The 19,132-nt window shown below is 39.3% G+C and overlaps 1 protein-coding gene across 12 annotated transcripts in view; it reads left to right on the top strand.

The window, feature by feature from the left end:
• The window catches only part of RAF1 (Raf-1 proto-oncogene, serine/threonine kinase), a 100,043-nt gene that overhangs the window by 31,697 nt on the left and 49,214 nt on the right, over positions 1-19,132 (top strand). For 7 of the 12 annotated variants that reach the window (XM_084634760.1, XM_084634762.1, XM_084634763.1 and 4 more), the window contains 8 exons: positions 2,631-2,863; positions 6,065-6,177; positions 8,422-8,524; positions 10,536-10,693; positions 12,240-12,338; positions 14,205-14,358; positions 18,249-18,276; positions 18,373-18,500. In XM_084634760.1, coding sequence (XP_084490886.1) covers positions 2,657-2,863; positions 6,065-6,177; positions 8,422-8,524; positions 10,536-10,693; positions 12,240-12,338; positions 14,205-14,358; positions 18,249-18,276; positions 18,373-18,500 — 990 coding nt within the window. In that variant the 5' untranslated portion in view covers positions 2,631-2,656. Of the gene's footprint in view, positions 1-1,149; positions 1,202-1,232; positions 1,378-2,630; positions 2,864-6,064; positions 6,178-8,421; positions 8,525-10,535; positions 10,694-12,239; positions 12,339-14,204; positions 14,359-18,248; positions 18,277-18,372; positions 18,501-19,132 lie in introns of those variants that run through there. The other 5 variants (XM_084634765.1, XM_084634766.1, XM_084634768.1 and 2 more) reach the window with 2 other exon arrangements.

Here is a 19,132-nt window from a genome sequence, read left to right on the forward strand (position 1 = left end):
GACCGAAGACCAGTGTGTCAGGGAACGGGGCTGGGAGGTGATAAAAGACATGGAGCCAGGAAAAAACTTGGCAATGAGACTGGGTCAAGCAGCCAGGGAGGGGGGCTACTGAGGCCTTGTCTACACTACAGGGGAAATTCAATCTAAGCTACACAATTTGAGTTGCGTGAATAGCGTAACTTAAATAGACGTAGCTTAGACCTACTTACTGCGGGGTCCACACTATGCAGTGTCTACGGGAGACGCTCTCCCGTTGGCTCCCCCTACTCTTCTCGATCCGGTGGAGTACAGGAGTCAACAAGAGAGCGATCTGTGGTCGATTTAGTGGGTCTTTAGCCAGGGTTTAGCTAAATTGACCGATGCATCGATCGTTGCTCGTAGATCCCTTGGTAAGTGTAGACAAGCCCTGAGACAAGGAGAGTGGGGGACAGATCTGGGAGCAACTGGAACCCGCAAGGAGAGTGAGAGAATGAATGAGGATCTGGGAGGGGGGGAAATGAGACTGGTTTGACAAGGAGTTTGGGATTGGGGGATGAGAAGCCTGAGAAGTGGACATGGAGACTTGGACTGGGAGGCAGGGGTGGGGAAGAGATAGGAATGGTACTTGGACAGATTGGAAGTGACAGGACTTGGTGTCAACAGGCAGAAAAGTATCTGACCTCTAGAGAACACTCTACTCCAGAGCCTGAAATGGAACCCCAGATTTCTGAGTTTCATCATTCCTTTGCTGTCAGTACATACCTGTGAAGCCCACTAGCAAAGTGTCTTATCCCCCTCTAGTGCTGGTCCACATAGAGGATGACAACCTATTACTGCTATCACTTATTCTGTTAGCCCAAGTGGTAGAGGTCTGTCCAGTGCATCTAAAGTTTCCAGCTCTGCTGATAACTCATGTAGGTGTTAGTATGATGCCATGTGATGGAATTTTTTTCCCTGTTTGCTCTTTAAAAGACTGGAAAATTATACACAGAACCTCTTCTCTTCCATCCCCCCACTCCCCTATTAATAAAACATTAAGGTTGCAAAGTTGAGCACACAGAAGTTAGGAAATGCCAGATTTATGGTTGCCTATGTAACTTTAATTCATCCTCCTTCTATATATTTATTATGATATGGTGTTTACATGATCACATACTGTTTTTTCCACAGGACCCTGGCCTAAGTCACTGCACAGATGGACCTGCTCTGGGGATGAATCAAGGTAGTATAGTGATGGAGGACTCCTACTTCATTAGTTGCAGAAGTTGGAAGACGTGGTAGTGCATGAGCAGGAAATTGCTTAAAGTGAGAGGATGGTCTCATGCAGGCAGTTAAATGCTGCCATGGAAAACTAGATTCTATCCTATCCTCTGCCACAGAGTTTCGATGTGATGCTAGGCAAGTCACTTAAACCAAATTTTTCACACATGATCTGTAATTATGCATTCTTCAATTTCTGGATACTTTACTTGAGGTCCTGGGGTCTGATTTGTAGAAGGGCTGAGCACTCACAGCTGCAACTGACGTCAGTGGGGGGAGCTGTGCTTTGAACTTAAATAATGCTGAGTACTCATAAATAGTGATCCATTGTAAAGCCCATGAGAAAATTAGTAATTCTGCCTTCAGAACAGGGTTTAAGTAAAGTGCAGTAAGTAAGTTTTAGGGCCACACATTGAACTGTGAAGATAAAACAAATTATTGAATAACTGCTCATGAAGTGAGAACTGTCCATTTTATGTACCGAATGAGACAGGGATCCTTTGGGGGGAAAAAAAGTGTGATCATGTAATTAAAGACTGTCATAATGCATATGTATAAGAGGGCTGAATTAAGGTTGCACAGACAGCCTTAATTCTAGTATTTCCTAGCTTTTGGGTGCTTGACTTCGCAATCTTAATTTTTTAACATAGTTTTGTGTGTATAAAGAATATTAAGATCAGGAATAGAGATAATTGTCAAAGACTTATTTAGCAATAATCTCTCTTACTGTAACTTGGCTAGGTAAATATACTTAAAAAGCTTGCATTGTGTAATTGTAGAGCCCTGTCTTCAGATACTCTTTGCTCATCTTTTTTGGGGGGGAATGTATGGGCTTAATTTTGTTTCTTCTCAGTTTTTGGAAAGCTTGATAATGACTTAAAAAAAACTGAACAGAAAAAAGACTTCACACTTTAAATATATTTATACTTTAACTCAGACCTTTTAGTTTCAAACGTAGCATGTACTTAGCCATGAGTGAGGGAAGTATACTTCAGCTTGGAAAGGAAAAATTCCATCAGAAATGTAAGTGTGCACTGAACGTGTTGCTTTCAAGATTCACAGGAATGTGTGCACGCATCTGTATTTATGGAGATCTACACAATTAAGTAAACTTAGCTGAGATTGCTGTAACTACATTTTTATGAGTTTGTCTGTTGTAATAAAACACGGACAATAGCATTCTGCATAAATGTTGTTTGTATAATTTTACAATATAACTAGGGCATGATACCATGGTTGTAAAGCACTTGAGATCTACTGATGAAAAATACTATATAAAAGCATAAGGTGGTATTATTTATTACATTGTTTGGTCTTTTACTGTATTTGCTTACAGATTTATCTTAACATCTGAGAACGTTGTAATTTCTTTTGCCTGTACTTCATTTCAGATTTTGCTGTTCCTTAGCCTGTATCAATGGAGCACATTCAGGGAGCTTGGAAGACCATCAGTAACGGTTTTGGATTTAAGGATTCTGTCTTTGATGGATCAAACTGTATTTCACCTACTATTGTTCAGCAGTTTGGCTATCAACGCCGAGCTTCTGATGATGGCAAGCTCTCAGATACATCTAAGACTAGTAATACCATTCGGGTTTTCTTGCCTAACAAGCAGCGCACAGTGGTAAGTCTACACAAGCCTCATGTATGGCTACGTCTACATTACGGTCTATTGGCAACGCTGTGTAGTGTAAGTGTAGCTACATGCAGCAGTCAAAAGTGTACCACATCCACACTGCAGTATGTAGCTACACGTGTCAGTGAAAGGCTCTGGCAGAGGGGAGGCAGCAGGGAAAGCTTCAGCAGCTGCGTGCTGCTGGAGCCTTTCACTCTGGCGAGGAAAAGTTCTGGCTGGGAGGAGGCAGCAGGGAAAGGCTTCACCTCTGCCAGATCCTTATCTTGTGGCAGGGAAGGGCTCTGGCAGCAGGGAGGTGCTGGAGCCTTTCCCTGGTGCCAGAGTTTTTCCTGCAATGGGGAAAGGCTTCAGAAGCAGGGAGGCAGTGGGACGCTACATGGCTAAAAATAGCAACGTAGACTGGGAGGGACGGCTTGGGTGACTAGAGATCCATGTAGGATGTGTATTTGAGTCTACTTCAGATGTATCTGTAGTTTACTCACCTAAGCAATGCCTCACAGGCTATACTGCTATTTTTACCTGCGGTAGGGAGACTGTGCATGTACGTCGACTACACGCCTCCAAAAGAAGGGAGTGCTGAAGCATCCTATGAGATATAATAGACTTTTACTATTGTTAATGTGTATGTGGCAACAGAAATGTTAAATAAAACTGGAAGGTTGGTCTATGTTTAGGAAAGTCACTGTTAGTCCATTAATCCTAAAGGCTATATTTTAAAATATAGCATCTTATTCTGATGCAACGTTCTACAATATACATGTGTAGATTACATTCAAATATTTAATGGCAAGAGATTACAGTAGTGGGCTAACCTAATTTACAGTACTGTTGCAGAACTATCCTAGCCTATGTGAACTCAAATATATAATGATTTTGTCACAGGTTGCTTCAACATGGATCCCTACAATGAAATATATTGAAGATAGATTGAACTTAAACATTGCTTGGTCTTTGTTCCAAGCGGAGCATTCCAATAATACGCTAAAACTCTATCCATTGCTTGAAATCCTAATTCATGTTTTGTCCCTTCCCTCAACATAATGCCATCCACCCACTCACAGTGCTGTCATTTCTGTCTGTGTATGTGTCAAGTATAAAATATTCTGTCTAGCATAAAAACAGTAAACTACAACAAAATTTCCTGACTCAAGTTGATATATTACTGTGGGTGTGACAGAAAATATGCCTGTCTGGCCTGTTAGGACAGCATGCCATGAGCCAAAACATTAAGTCCCAGCAAGTCCATTGTTGTATACCACAAGTTAACTTTTGTAGACAAACCTTCAAAAGTGAACTGTAAAGCAAGTGTGTGGTGTTTTGTTTTTTGTTTTTTTTCTTTTTTTAAAGAGTGGAATGGATCCTTTGATCTATATAACTGCCTCAAACATTTTCTGAAAAGCTTTTTTCTGCTTCTACGTTAGGACTTACTGCTTTTCCTGTGGAGGACCTGGAATGTGACCTCATAGTTGGAGGTAGAAAGTTGAACAGGAGGAAAGGATGAGACTTAGGCTGGGAGAGCTGTAACTCAAATTTCAACCTCTGGTTCAAACATCACATTCCAAGCCCAACTACTGCCAGTGTTTCCTAGGGGGAAAAAGAAATATGTTTGATATTTCTTATGTTAAGCAAGCAGAATTTTTTTCTTAAATCTAAGGCCGTCTTTTCTCATAATAAAGGAATATCCAGAACAATTTTTGTTGGTATGAAAAACAAACTAGCCACAGTAAATATAGCAAACCGTTACAATAAAGTGATTGTGGCAATCACCAAAATACCTCCTTCCAAAACTGATGAGAAGATATTGACAAACTCAGAATGCCATACACAAAACCTGTATCATCTGCCTTCGTTTTGGCTTCTCTTTTGGTCAAGATCAAGTGGCATGTTGAGCCAAAGGGTCATACAGGCATAATTCTTGAGTCTATTGTAGATCAAGTGGTAGGGATGCAGCATTAAAAAGTTATATATTGCATCCAAACAGAGAAATACCATCCAATTGAGCATAAGACATCACAAACTTGTCCAATGTGCTCATGGGCATGTAGATTCAAACATTCAACCTTACATTTCACTTCCTTTAATGTCAAGGCAAACGAATGAAGCAAACAGTGGCTTAACTTCCTCTTATTTTCTGCTGACCGTCCTAGAAAGCAAAATAACTATTATAATGAAATTTTTTTGTATGGAAGGATAACTTTTCTTTATCTTGAAGTTTTAAATTCTTACAGAAGCCCAGAAGTTGATGCACATGATGCAACCATAATTTCCACTAAGCATAGTAGTTTATTCTTAAACATTTAGGGAGGGTAGCAAAGGCAGGTCTCCCCTTTTAAATGGGGGTGAATATACCATTTGTTAAGGAGGTTCACAACTGGAGATGCTTCTGGATCATAAGGGGTAGCACTGATGGCCAAAAAGCACTGCTATGTGCATCTGATCAGACTTACAGCCTTTCAGTTTGAAGGGAGACCTTGCCACAGTTACCCATGTCTTTATCCTATTGAGATTTGACAATGCATTCTATGGGAGCTGCATTAGAAGACCATTCTGAAATTGCAGCCAATGAGAGAGCAGCAATATCAGCTATCCGCATTGGCTGCTGATTTGCTTTTGGGTGCCATTCTGTGTGGTGTTTGATCTTAATAAGCCCTGTATGTATGGTTTGGGATCTGGCTACTTAAGAGACTACCTTTGTCTCTCCGTTGTCACACCACCTCAAATCAGCTAAGGTACTTTCAGTTTCACTCAGTTCCTGGATTTGAAAGTTTGGGAACTGTTCTGGTGGCACGATGATTGAGTTCATTGCTCCTTCACACATTGATCTGAGAGCTCCAAATGTGTTTACATTAAGGGCATGATGTAAGGCTCATTTGTTTTCTAGGGAAAGCTATATTGGATGGATTTTTGGATGGATTTGTTCAGTTAAATTCTGAAGGAAATAGTATCTCTTATTAATCTGATTTAGCATTGCTCCTAGAAATGCTTGTACATGTCATCAGTGTGGCATGTTAGGCACACTTTTTTGAAATTTCAGTCTCTATTAATAAAAGTGCTACTAAGTCTAATTTCACTGTAGTGATGTGTAGAATATGATGTGTCTAGTCTTGTGTAGAATATGAAGATCAGAAAAATGGTATTTTAAACCCTTTTATGTCCTCATTAGAGTTTTGAATTGGCTCTTGTTCACAGGTAAATGTGCGGAATGGGATGACCCTACATGATTGTCTTATGAAGGCGCTCAAAGTCAGAGGTCTGCAGCCAGAATGCTGTGCAGTTTTTCGACTTTTTAATGAACAAAAAGGGTAAGAAGCTGTGTACTAAATCAGAGAAACAGTTTTAACATTCTGTTGGATTTTTCAAATCCTGGTTTTAAACTAGCAGAAACTGTGGTTTCTTCCCCCATTTTTAGAAGTCTAACTTGGTTGTGAAGACTCTCTTCATGCTTTCTTTGCTCTTCTCAGATTTCTTATTCAACAAGCCATGCCTTAAGCATGCTGAAATGATGAAGAAATTAAATATTAGTTTTATTTAAATGCTCATACTCCTGGGGGATTTCTACACCACTGTATATGCGCAGATTTTTTTGCTTCCCTGCAGAAAAATTACTTTCTGATGGGGAAACAAAGAGAAGCCTCAAGAGCTGTTATGTGTCCCTCCCCAGGAGTGTGGGCACATCATTTTGGGTGCCTGGAGCAGCTGGTGGAGAGGTAAATCACCACAGTGGGTGGGGGGGCCCTGGCGAGACCCCGACCGATGACTGACTCCTACCCTGCGCCAGGCTCAGCTGCTAGTCCCAGATTGTCTGGGGGCAGGGGAGGAAAGGATTTTCTTTTCCCTGCAAGGAGCAGCCAGGGCTGGGTCAGACCCACCCCCAGAAACCTCCCCTTGCTGTAGGAACCCCCAACGAGCTCCTGTGCATTCAGATCCCCCCCACCCGAACCCCCCAGTGATCCACCCGCACCCAGATTGCCCCACACAGAACCCTCTCACCCCACACCTGGATTCTCCCCCCAAGCCCCTCCACATTTGGATCTTGCCGGACTAAGCCTGTCTACCCACATCTGGTGTGCCTGGCACAGAGGGACAGGGTCCTGGGGTGTTTCTGGGGCAGGGCCAGCCTTTGTGCTGTGTCAGGGTTGGGTGCAGTCTCACCACCAAATCTGTGTCCCAGGAGGGCAAGGGGTTTTGCAGGGTGATCTCCCACCTCCATGTGGCCAGTGCTCCCCACTGCCATGCTGGAGCCTCTACATTTATTTATTGTCAAATAAAATTTGCAGAATTTTAAAATGTGTGCAGAATTTTTATTTTTTGGCAAAGAATTTTTAATTTTTCGGTGCAGAATTCCCTCAGGAATAATAGTAAGGATTTTATATACACCATGAAATATGTCTGCACTTCTATTTCAAAACTGAAGAAGGAAAAATCTGAGTTAGCTGCTTTTTACAGACTTCTTTATATCATTCTAATCTAGCTAGATTGTGTGTTCAAATTTGAACACACAATATTTTCTTCCTGCATTTGAAGATACATACTTCAGCATTATACATGCTTGATTCTCTCAAATAAGGATCCTTGTATTCAATTTTAATGTTATAAATTCCTGTGGAAATTTTAAAATGTTATGGATTTGAGTCTCATCTCAGGTAGGTATTCCTTTGCGTTCTGTAGGGCTGGGGGGTGCTGCTATTAAATGCCAAATGATTATTTTACAAGCAGAGAGTGTGAAGGTATCTCGTTGAGTTAATGTATTAACTTCACACATCAGAAGACTTGGGCTCAATGCTTTTTGAAGCCACAATTATGAGACAGTCATTTGTGGGTATTAATCTCTGTGTAACTGAGTCTGTATTGAGATCTCAAGTAACTTTGGCGCTCAAGCACATAATATGGTTTCTATATCACTAAACTTGCCATTCATAATTTGGTACATTTGTTCATAAAGAGATTTCTACTGTGCCCATCACCATAACACCTGGATGCCTTTTATCTTATAAAAACAATCATCAAAATATATGACAACCCATGTAAGGTATTTAAACTGCTATTGCTGAAAAATTGGAAATCACGTACAATTCTGTGTTGTTTTTTAAAAACAAAACACTGAAATACCATTAATTCTAAGAGATTGCTTGTATTTGTTTTCATCTGGCTGATGAATCTTGCCCATATGCTCAGGGTTTAGCTGATCGCCATATTTCGGTTCCGGAAGGAATTTTCCCCCAGGGCAGATTGGAAGAGGCCCTGGAGGTTTTTTGCCTTCCTCTGTAGCATGGGGCACGGGTCACTTGCTGGAGGATTCTCTGCTCCTTGAAGTCTTTAAACTACGATTTGAGGACTTCAGTAGCACAGATATAGGTGTGAGGTTTTTTGCAGGAGTAGTGGGTGAAATTCTGTGGACTGCGTTGTGCAGGAGGTCAGACTACATGATCATAATGGTCCCTTCTGACCTAAATATCTATGAATCTATGTTATAGGAGCATGTATTACAATTTACATTATTGAATAGACCTAATTATTCTCACTTCTCAGTTTTTTTTCCTTTTTAGCAAAAAAGCACGCTTAGATTGGAATACAGATGCTGCCTCCTTGATTGGAGAGGAACTGCAAGTAGATTTCCTTGATCATGTTCCACTTACAACACACAACTTTGTAAGTTTAGTTTTCTTCTGTTTTTTGAATGCAGGTTCAGTTGACTTCTTAAACACGGGAAGCAACTTTAAATCTTGATGCTACAGTATTCTCTCCCAATAAATTACTATTAATTTATTAATCAATAAAACCAGAATGACAACAACCCCAGATTATTTACGGGTATTAGTCCCCTAATCTCAGTAATTTTTTTCAGACCTGGCCTAGAACATGTGTCAATGCCCTCTTTTATTTACAATAGTAGTAATGAAATAACAACCTGACAGAGGATCAGAAGCAGAGTTTTTTTTACACTCCAGTTGACAGTATTTTCTAATCCCAAAACTGAATGGATGTCTTCACCTTAGTCTTTTATTTCAGAAAATTGAATAATTTCTCTTACATATTCAGTAAAGTTCGCATCACTTATGCAAAGAGAAAGTATTCATGGTTTCTTTGGCACGCATGTTTGCTTTTTTTGAAGGTATCAGCTGGACAATGATTGTTGCTAGAATAAGGTGTTGCTTTTTGGGCTAGCAGTAGTCCTAAGCATAGTCATGAAATGCCTGTCTCTGGTGACTGATGGTCTTCGTCACCTGGGTTTAACTGTGTATATGTGCATGTGCTTCCAAGGATATGGCCTTCTTGGAAGGTGGTTCAGGATCTGAAAATGACTTGCATTTGGAGTCTGGATGCTTCGGTCAAAAAAATCAATGATGAAGCCCACTTATAGAATCTGTTATAGAGGCTGGTTGTTTTTTTCAGGATGTTAAGCATGTTGATGTCCTGCAAATTCATAACATCTCTTTGCCAGGCTGTGTATGAGGCTATGTTCACAATTTGACAGAATTTTGTTCTGTCAGGAGGTGACTCGTTTTGATTATAGTTTCTTCCCAACAGCATGCTATGGGATTCCTTTGCTTGGGATCCAGTCAATACTGTACTCAACAGAGATAAGGCAACAGATATATCCAAGCAGGGTTGGAGTTCTGATCTATGTCAACTCTAAGTCTATGGTACTTAGAAGCAAAAGAAAGCCAGGCTACATTTAATTGTGTGGGAGGGGAGAACAATAAGGTTGGCTCTCAAGGCCTTTCTTCCTTCTATCAAGATGGAATAAGGCCAAATTTTTTCACAATATGACCATGCATTATCTAAACTGATGGGCAACTTCATTCCAGTCTTCTCTGACAAGATTTGATTTTTCTATAGGGATATTGGATAAAGACTGAAACCCTTCTGATACATCAGGCAGGGCTAACAATTTTTTTTAGCAGATTGTCAGTTGGAAAGGTTATGATTGACATAACGATGCCCCATTTATTTGATCCATTGTTCTGTCTGGGGTAGACCGCAAGCGAACTTGTTTGTGACCAGGCAGAACAGAAAGTGTAAAATCTCTTAGATTTGGATCCTGCCTTAATTGTACATTGTGGGGGAAAGGACTGTTATATGCCTTGCTTCCCAAAAGTCTTGGTAAAGAGATGTCAAGATGTTTAAAAACACGGAAGTTCACCTAAAAGGAAATTTGCCATAAGGAATATAACTACTAAATAGCATTCTTTTGTGCATAACATATTGATTACTTTTATACACGCAATTCTATAACTCTTTAAAAAAGAGAAAAGAAAAGTCCAAGGTGAAGTGATTGGTGCTTTACATTAGGAGTCTAAAACGTCAATGAAGGAAGTCAATGTCAAAACTCCCAAGCACCTTATTGGAAACAAGATGGTGCTCTGAATCTTGCAAGGATACACTTAAATTTGAGAATTAAATAGCTAGGTAAAGAGCTCACTAAATGTCTACAAAATATCCATAATTGTAACAGCACAAATCCACAGACTTTCTGAAGTATAGTGTTAAGTTCAATATTTGGTGTGGAGCAGTTTTATAAAAAGTTTTCATTCATGATTTTACAGTTAATTTTTGCCAGATCCTTAGGTATTCATCCAAGCCACTTGACAGAGCTGGTACCACAAGGGGGTGTGAGAGTGTGTGTACACACATTTTAATCATTTAACTTGTGTTCTAGGCTCGGAAGACATTTCTAAAGCTTGCCTTCTGTGACATATGCCAGAAGTTCCTGCTAAATGGGTTCCGGTGTCAGACGTGTGGCTACAAATTCCATGAACACTGCAGCACTAAAGTCCCAACCATGTGTGTGGACTGGAGCAATATCAGGCAACTCTTGTAAGAGCTTTTAATTACTAATACTAACAGTCTCTGTGACTGAAGAATCTCAGACTCAGTCTTAATATCAGTGAGAGTTATGAATTGTTGAGCAGTGTAATATGTAAAAAGATTTGTGTATTGACGTGATGAAATAACCATCAGTATCTGCTCCCAGCCAGTTTATGCAATAGGACTATTGCCATGAAATATATTAGGCTCTTTTTGTAAAATATTCTGGGACAAGCAGACCCAGACATGGCAAATGTCCAGCTAATTTCTGTAATGTCACCTCAAAGTTCATTCAACATGGACGTATGCAAGAGTTCCTTGTACAACTCATTTTTGTCTCAGGCCTGGTTTACACTGGGGGTGGGGGATTGATCTAAAATAAGCAACTTCAGCTACGAGAATGGCGTAGCTGAAGTCAACGTATCTTAGATCGACTTAGAATCACTTACTTCGCTTCCTTGCGGCATGGGATCGACGGCTGCTGCTCCCCCATCGACTCTGCTTCCTCCTCTCACCCTGGTGGAGTTCCGGAGTCGACAGCAGAGTAATGGGGGATCGATTTATCGCGTCTACACTGTTCACGATAAATCAATCCCCGATAGATTGATTACTACCTGCTGATCCGGCGGGTAGTGTAGACTTGGCCTCAGGGAAAAATTAACCCTTTTGACATAGAGTACTATTGGTATTATGGGGCTTTTGAAAATTTTACCCCAGATCCCATAGTCCTTTTGAAACTCAATGAAATTTAGGTTTCTAAGGCCATGTCTACTGTAGTCCTTATGTCAGCAAAACTTTTGTCGCTCGGGGGCGTGGTTTCATTGAGCTGGTTTTATTATGTCGACGGGAGAGCTTTATCCCACTAGCATAACGCAGTTACACAAGCACTCTTAGAGCGGCACAGCTGTATTTGGTACAGCTGTGCTGCTGTAAACTTTTAAGTGTAGATATGGCCTAAGTCACTAAGGGGTTTTTGAAAATGTTATCCTTGTTTCATATTAGGAAGCTGCGTAACTAAGTGTAACTAAGTCAAATTTAATTATAAATAAAATAAATTTAATTATACTGCTGCAGAATCCTAATGCAGATGCAATTAAACCTATTTAAATGAATAAAATGGTTCAAGTACATCTACATTAGTAGTTTATATTATTTTAACTAAATTTAGTTGCGTAGGTATGCACTTTCTAATGTAGACCAGCCCAAATAGTGTAGGATAAATTGTAGGATTCAGAGCTAACTTCTAAACCTTCCTTTGCACTAGCAGTTTGGTGTTGAATGTCATGCCAGGAAAGGCTAATACCCAAAGTTGAATTTAGAAGTAACACTTGAAAAAAATCATTAGGTCTGTAAGGGTTTATTTGTCATAGAGCACACCATAAGCTTAAAGACAGAGCAGGAAAACAAACTGCATATAAATATGGATAAATCTAATATCTTGCATGATAGAAATCAATCATAACACAAAAATAGGAACCTATAATCATACCCTTTTTTGTAGCATTGATCAGGATGTATTGTAGTACTTACTTAATTCTTTTTGTTGATATTTCAGATTGTTCCCTAATTCAAATATCAGTGACAGTGGTGTCCCTGCACTACCTCCCTTGACAATGCGACGGATGCGTGAGTCTGTCTCCCGGATGCCTGTTAGGTAAACTATTTCCATTACTTTTTGTTTTGGGAAGTATAGTTTTAATAAAATGGAATGATCATGTAATACTGGTGATGGACAGAATGCACTAAAACAATATCACTTCAGTTTTAAGGCTGAAATGCTAATATCTCTTTACATATAGAGATTGTAAATAAGGTGTGTAATATCCCCCTTTTCTACAGTTCCTAGGATTAAGAAACACTTGCACTTGAGATTGCTGGCTTTGAATTTTTAGTCTTGAGGTTTTAAATCAGATCATTAAAGGTGTGGGGATTTTTTTTTAAATATTTGAGACTATTGTCTTTTAACAATATCAGTATCAAAAAGTAATATGCTGTAGAATATAAGTTCCTTCAGACAGTCCTGTGCCAATAGCCCCATTAGAGCACAACTAGTCATGTAGTACATATGTGAAAATGGATGATTCATTTGTTTTGCATGAGTCATATATAGAAATTTTTAAAACACCATCAGTTTTGATACTACTGCATATTCTTAGTTTAACCCAGTGATTCTCAAACTTTTGTACTGGTGACCCCTTTCACATAGCAAGCCTCTGAGTGTGACCCCCCCTTATAAATTAAACACACTTTTAAATATATTTAACACCATTATAAATGTTGGATGCAAAGCGGGGTCTGGGGTGGGGGCTGACAGCTTATGACCCCCCATGTAATAACCTCATGACCCCCTGAGGGGTCCTGACCCCCTGTTTGAGAACCCCTGGTTTAACCTAAGTAGAGGGGTTTAAAAAGGAAACAAAGTGTATAATAGGTTAAAGAAAACATACTACTCTTGAAATTCTGAAAATTAAAGAAAATTTGTGTGGATTTAGATGCTAAATGCATATTGTTCTCCTTCCATGCAGCATGTCCTCTGACCCTTACTTCAGGCTTGGGTCCCTTTCCCTGCAGTATTGGAGGCTGATGAGGTTAGGCCAGGCCAGAAGTGTATGCCCCTCAGCTTCCTCCTGACAAGACTGTCTTTTCAGGAGTGGTGCAAGCCCATTTCTGTGATCCCAGCATGTTAACTTGAAACATTGTCTTTTGGGGGATCTGCAGTAGTAACTCATTCCTTCTTGACCTCCTATCCCACTTGCAACCCGGGTAATAGCAAATGGATTAGGGATGCATCCTTGTCATCTTTTGTAAATAGTTAGTTACTTCAATCTGGCTATTTATGTGATTTAAGGTAAACAGGATTTGGTTGGCCTTTAATCCTGATTGGTAATTCTTTGCTTCAGCTGTAATCCAGTACTTGGCCATATGTTAGACAAATTACATTCTTTATTTAACCACTGTTGTTTGATTTCCATAGAACTGTATAGAGCTCCTTTTAGCTGGTATTAGGTTTCATGACTTCCTCGTAAGCTGTTCTGCGTGATCAGTTGAACAGTCCCAGCAATCTACTCCCCCTTCCCAAACTATAATTTTCATAGCAAATAAAAACTATTTTTTAAACTCCTAAAAATTGACGAGGCTTGAAAGAAGGTTCTTGCTTAAATTTCTCAGATCGGAATTAATTCTAACTGAGCTAGTATTTTAACAATTGGTTAAATATGAGTCGGCAGGAGTTGAAATGAGGAGTAACAAATTAAATAATGGCAAAAATACCACAGACTGCTGCTGAACGTGCCAGGCATGTATTGCCAACTGTTAAGATCTTGCTTTAAAACCCTTTGATTTTGTTCCTAAATTAAACTGGGCAAGATCCAACTGGCTAAATAGGATTAGTTCTATTTGCTGACTAAACTTCCTGGATTCTGTGTGTCTTTGTTTTTAGGCAAGATGCTATACAGTAATTTACAGCTAGTATAGAAAGAAAAATGAACTGTGACTTATTTTTCCCGTCTCCTCATGTCAGTTCCCAGCACAGATACTCTACGCCTCATGCCTTCACATTCAACACATCAAATCCTTCCTCTGAGGGCTCCCTGTCCCAAAGACAGAGATCTACATCCACCCCGAATGTCCATATGGTCAGCACTACCATGCCTGTAGACAACAGGATAATTGAGGTAATATGCTGAATAAGAAACTCTGTAGAGCTCATCTAAAACTACTACTGGTTATTTAACCAGTGTTTTAATCATGTTGTTGCTATTTTCTTCTTAACATCTTCCCTTAGTTTGGTAAGTGGTGAAAGCCCAGGGTGAGCAACATCTGCCTAGAGATTTAAGTATCTTATCTTTCATGCTTGCAGCCTCTCACCTTTGCAAAAACTTTTAACAGGTTTTGTGCTGCTTTACAGAAAATTGTTGGAGCCTAATGTTCAGAAGTTCAACAGATCACTCTTACTGCGCAAGAGCAAGACCAGATTTGCTACACAGATGCTTACTGTTCGGTCCTTTGGAATGTGTTCTTTGCCATTTAAAAAACATAAACTCACAAGCAAATTGATAAATCAATCAGATGGTGGTGCATATCTGCATGTCATTTGCAAAGAATGAATATTAAAGGCAATGCCTCTTGTGCTATGCAGCCCATTAGACCTATACTTAGTATTAAGCACCCTAGAATTAGGTGGTAAGTTTCAGCACAGCTGAGATTCATCCTCCTGCAACTTGCTTTCAGACTTCTATTCTTTTTGTAGATTGGCAGTGCAGTCAAGCCTGAAACAGGTGCTCTAGTTGCTATTAGGTACTATTAATGTTAAAACTCACTGGGGGTCGGGGGGGCTTGCAGGAAGAGGAGCATGACCTGCACAGTTCCTACCAACCAGAGCCTTTATTCTAACAGATTTTGGAACTTCTCAGGACACATCCCTAGCTGCAGAGATTGTAAGATGCACAGAAAGGCTTGTTGCCTTTGGTTCCTCTCTGGCATGCCTCCAAAAGGGCTCATGAGGGAGCGTATCTTCTGAGCACCTTTGGACTCTACAGCTGGGGAAAGATGCCTGTATGGCAGAGCTTCTGAGCTCTTTTTGGAGCAGAGGCTATGTTCAAGCTGGGCTTTATGGGGCTTCCGTAATAATTGTGTAGTACACAGGGCTTTGACGGATACATTGTCATGTTTGTGTTTCATATACTGTGATAATGAGATGCCAGTCTTTCTCCCTTCTCACCTTTTTAATATCTTAAAGGGTTGTGAATGAAGTAATGTAAATGTGCAGTCTTCCAGAAACAAATAGCTTTTTACATAATCTCTGGAAGGTGTTTCACACAGTAATTGAATGGAAAAGATTGGTTTTTAATAAAGTAGTTTTCAAAAATGTGGGCATTAATATTCTCTCAGTAGTTTAAAACTATACTTAATAGAGAGAAAAATATGACCTGCACAGAGCTAATGAATAAAGCTGCTTTTTCTTTCCTCAAGTTCCTGATTGTTTCTGTTCTTTTATTCATCTTAGCAACTGAAAACTATTATTTTTTACTACTTCCTCTGTTCTTTTTTTTTATTTCTCATTGCTTTGTATTAGAACAACAGCTTGAATGCTTCTCCCAGTTCCTGGTGCAGACGATTTTGTTTGAGGGGAAGAGTAGGTATTTTTCTTCGTGCCTTTGCTTTCTTGCAATTTAACAGCATTTGTAAGACTGTAAACCATAGTAATGGCTAAGTGAAATTATTAATCTAAAATTGGTTTAATAAAGATGTTGGTATGGCATGTTTGGTTTAGTTCAGTTCTAATATGTGAGTACTGTAATTGGAGGGGATACCTGGGCAGAGTAGTTTCAGTCATGGGTTAAGTTGATAATTCTACAGAAAGTGAAATTCATCCTTTGTGTAAACCCATTCACTTTAGTAGGGTTTACACTAAAGATGCATTGGCCCCACAATGTTTAAAATAATATCTTGTCTCAAACACGTCCTTTAACGTACTGTCTGGCCTTCTCTCTGGGAATTGTTTTGGTGAATTATAGCATGGCCACACCAAGATGATATAGCCAAGTAGAAACCAAGATTAAATAAATAGTGTGCTCATGGAGTCACATAGCTTGAGGCCAGAAGGTACCACTAGATCATCTAGTCTGACTTCCTGTAGATCACAGGCCACCAACACCACCCAGCACCCACGCACAAAGTCCAACAACCATAATTAGATCAAAGTATTGCAGCCCACAGGAGACTAGACTATTATGTGCCACAGCCAGAGAATAGGAGGGACTCAGGTGCACCACTACCCAAAGCCCCTGCTGTGGCAGAGAAACGATTGTCAGGTGTACCCAGATAATCCTGGCAAGTGAGCCACTTTGCACTACTTGTACTTCACATAAAGATTAGGTGTAAATGACAAATTATAGTACTGGTGTATAATTATATGTATGGGATTACTCAAAAGAGCGCCTATATTATTTCCTTGACTAAAAGGATTCAGCAGAGGTTAATATTTTCCCTTTAGCCCAAACTGAGATAAAATAAAATTATTGAAGTACAGTAGAAGTGCTTTTTTCCTTAGAAATCAGGTGTATGTGTATGTAAATCTAAAAATGTAACTTTTTAAAATGGTTTTCTTTAAAGTAGGTGAGTTTTTCAACTCATTTGACTGAAATTACACTCCTGGGCAGCTGTACAAAATCCATCACTGGTACTGATTGCAGATTCTTATAAAGTTTTCTGCTTTGTGCCTGGTTGTCTCCGTTCTTGAACGGGTAGTGTAATTCAAGAGTGCTTCAAAGAGTTAGATTTCTGCACATTGTAATCTGCTGAAGGTTAGAGCAGAGAAGTACAGCAGAAATGTGTGAATATTTTGATTCAAAACACAGGTCATAGGTCAAAGTTTGTTACTAGCCATGACCGCATACCTTTCTAACTGAATCTTTAGGAATTATAATTAAGACAACTCTTTAAAAATACGTTGCTTACCTTAATAGAGTTAGTATGGATCATTCATAAGCCTTCGTGTAGGATACTTGTAGGTTGTTCTGCACTGCCATGAAATCTAAATGTCATCTGTGGATAGTTGGTTGGAAGATTTGAATTGACTTCTATTAATCTTTTTTAATATTTGACATTTTTGTAGTGCATGTTCCTGCTTTGTGTAGTACTTAGCCATTTTGCCTTTCCTGTACTTACTTTTGTATGGGATATGATTTAGTAGAAGGAACAAGTTGGAAAAGCTGCTTCTGCCAGAACTGACCCTGTGCATGATTACAGAATTAAGTGCTTTAAAGTTTGTGTGGCATGAGGTGAGGGGAGGAGAAAGGCCAACTCTGGTGCAGTGTAACAACCTATTTTTAGCTTATTTGTAGAGTTGTGTTTCGGTCAGCGATGTAAATCTTGTGAGAACTTATTTACTTTGGTATTAGAGTACAAATCTCAATCTTTTGCAGTCTCACATGGTACAGTGGGTGTATGTACTTCCAAAGTGTCTACTGGTTTTAAAGTTTGTTCACATTCTAACAATATTCCCCATTATATGTGTAAGGAATCTCTCTCAATGCAGTGCCAAAATAATAATAATTTTCTAAATGCACTCACTGTAGGTAGTAGGCCACGTTATGAATTATGTACCTATCTGAAATTCAGGGGTGCATAACAGTTTCACAAGACAGTACAAGGGCTGGGAATATCAAAAACATGTTTAGTATTTTCTTTGACACAAAGGTTCTTATTCAGCAGGAGCCATTGTATAGCAATATAGTTTAACTTCCCCATGAAAATTATGTAAATTAATTGTGCAAGCTCATGATTAGAGCCAGGTTGAAAAGGGGGCAAACTAGATGTTTTCAGCAAGTAACAGTTGGATTCTTAAATGATTTCTAAAATATCCAAAACATTCTGTTTTGGAAGATACTGGTCAGTAATCTGGTGCCCTGAATCAAAGCTCTTTAGCACCATTTCATGGGTGATCTATGTTTTCTGATATCTGATTTCCAGACCCCTTTCCTCCCTCCACACTCTGTGTTTGACATCTTACTGAAATGTTGGGGTTTTTTTTGTTTTAATTTTATTTTCTCTCCCGTTTTAGGATGCAATTCGAAGTCACAGTGAGTCAGGTAAGATTTCTATACATAAAATAATTATAATTCTTTCTTTTACTCAACATTTATTTTCTCTTGTTCATATTTCCTGCTTTGTTTTTGTGTATTAAGCTTCACCATCAGCTTTGTCTGGAAGTCCCAACAATATAAGCCCAACTGGCTGGTCTCAACCGAAAACCCCAGTGCCAGCCCAAAGAGAGAGAGCTCCTGGATCCAACACACAAGAAAAAAACAAAATTGTAAGTACTGTAGTATTTGTTTTCAGACTAATCCTGAAGGAGAAAAAGAGGGACTTTGTGACAAAATTCCAGTTTTTGAAGGCCATAACTGGTGATGAAACTATTGGGAATGTTCTGTTTAGTTTGTGTTGAAATGAGATGACCTTGTACTTTAAATTCCTATAACAAATCACTGTGTGTAACTTCAAGTTCATGTCCCATGTAAAATGTTTGTAGTACTGATTCAAGCATTATCATCTGAGTTTTTTTTAAAGGTCGATATATTTTTTGAAAGATACTAGATTTTTAAAATTGTTTGTCTTCATTTGAAACTTCCTTTGGCTTTCATTGAAAAATGATGTTGACAGTGTCTGTTCAATTTAGTGGTAAGTAGTTAAATGAAATTTGTTATGAAAATTGAATTTAACAAAATGCAAGTGTTCTTTTAACATCTTGGTCTAGTAGTTTAGGCCTGTAAGTCTAAGGCTATGTCTACACTACAGTCCTTAGAGCGGCACAGCTGTACCACTGCAACTGCGCTGCTATGAGGTCTCCTTTATAGTCGCTCTATGCCAATGGGAGAGAGCTTTCCTGCCAGCATAATTAAGCCATTCTCAATGAGCAACATTAACTGTGTTGGCAGGAGTGCATCT

The sequence above is a fragment of the Lepidochelys olivacea genome, assembly GCF_965140295.1.
Source record: "Lepidochelys olivacea isolate rLepOli2 genome assembly, chromosome: 7".
Lineage (NCBI taxonomy): Eukaryota > Metazoa > Chordata > Testudines > Cheloniidae > Lepidochelys > Lepidochelys olivacea.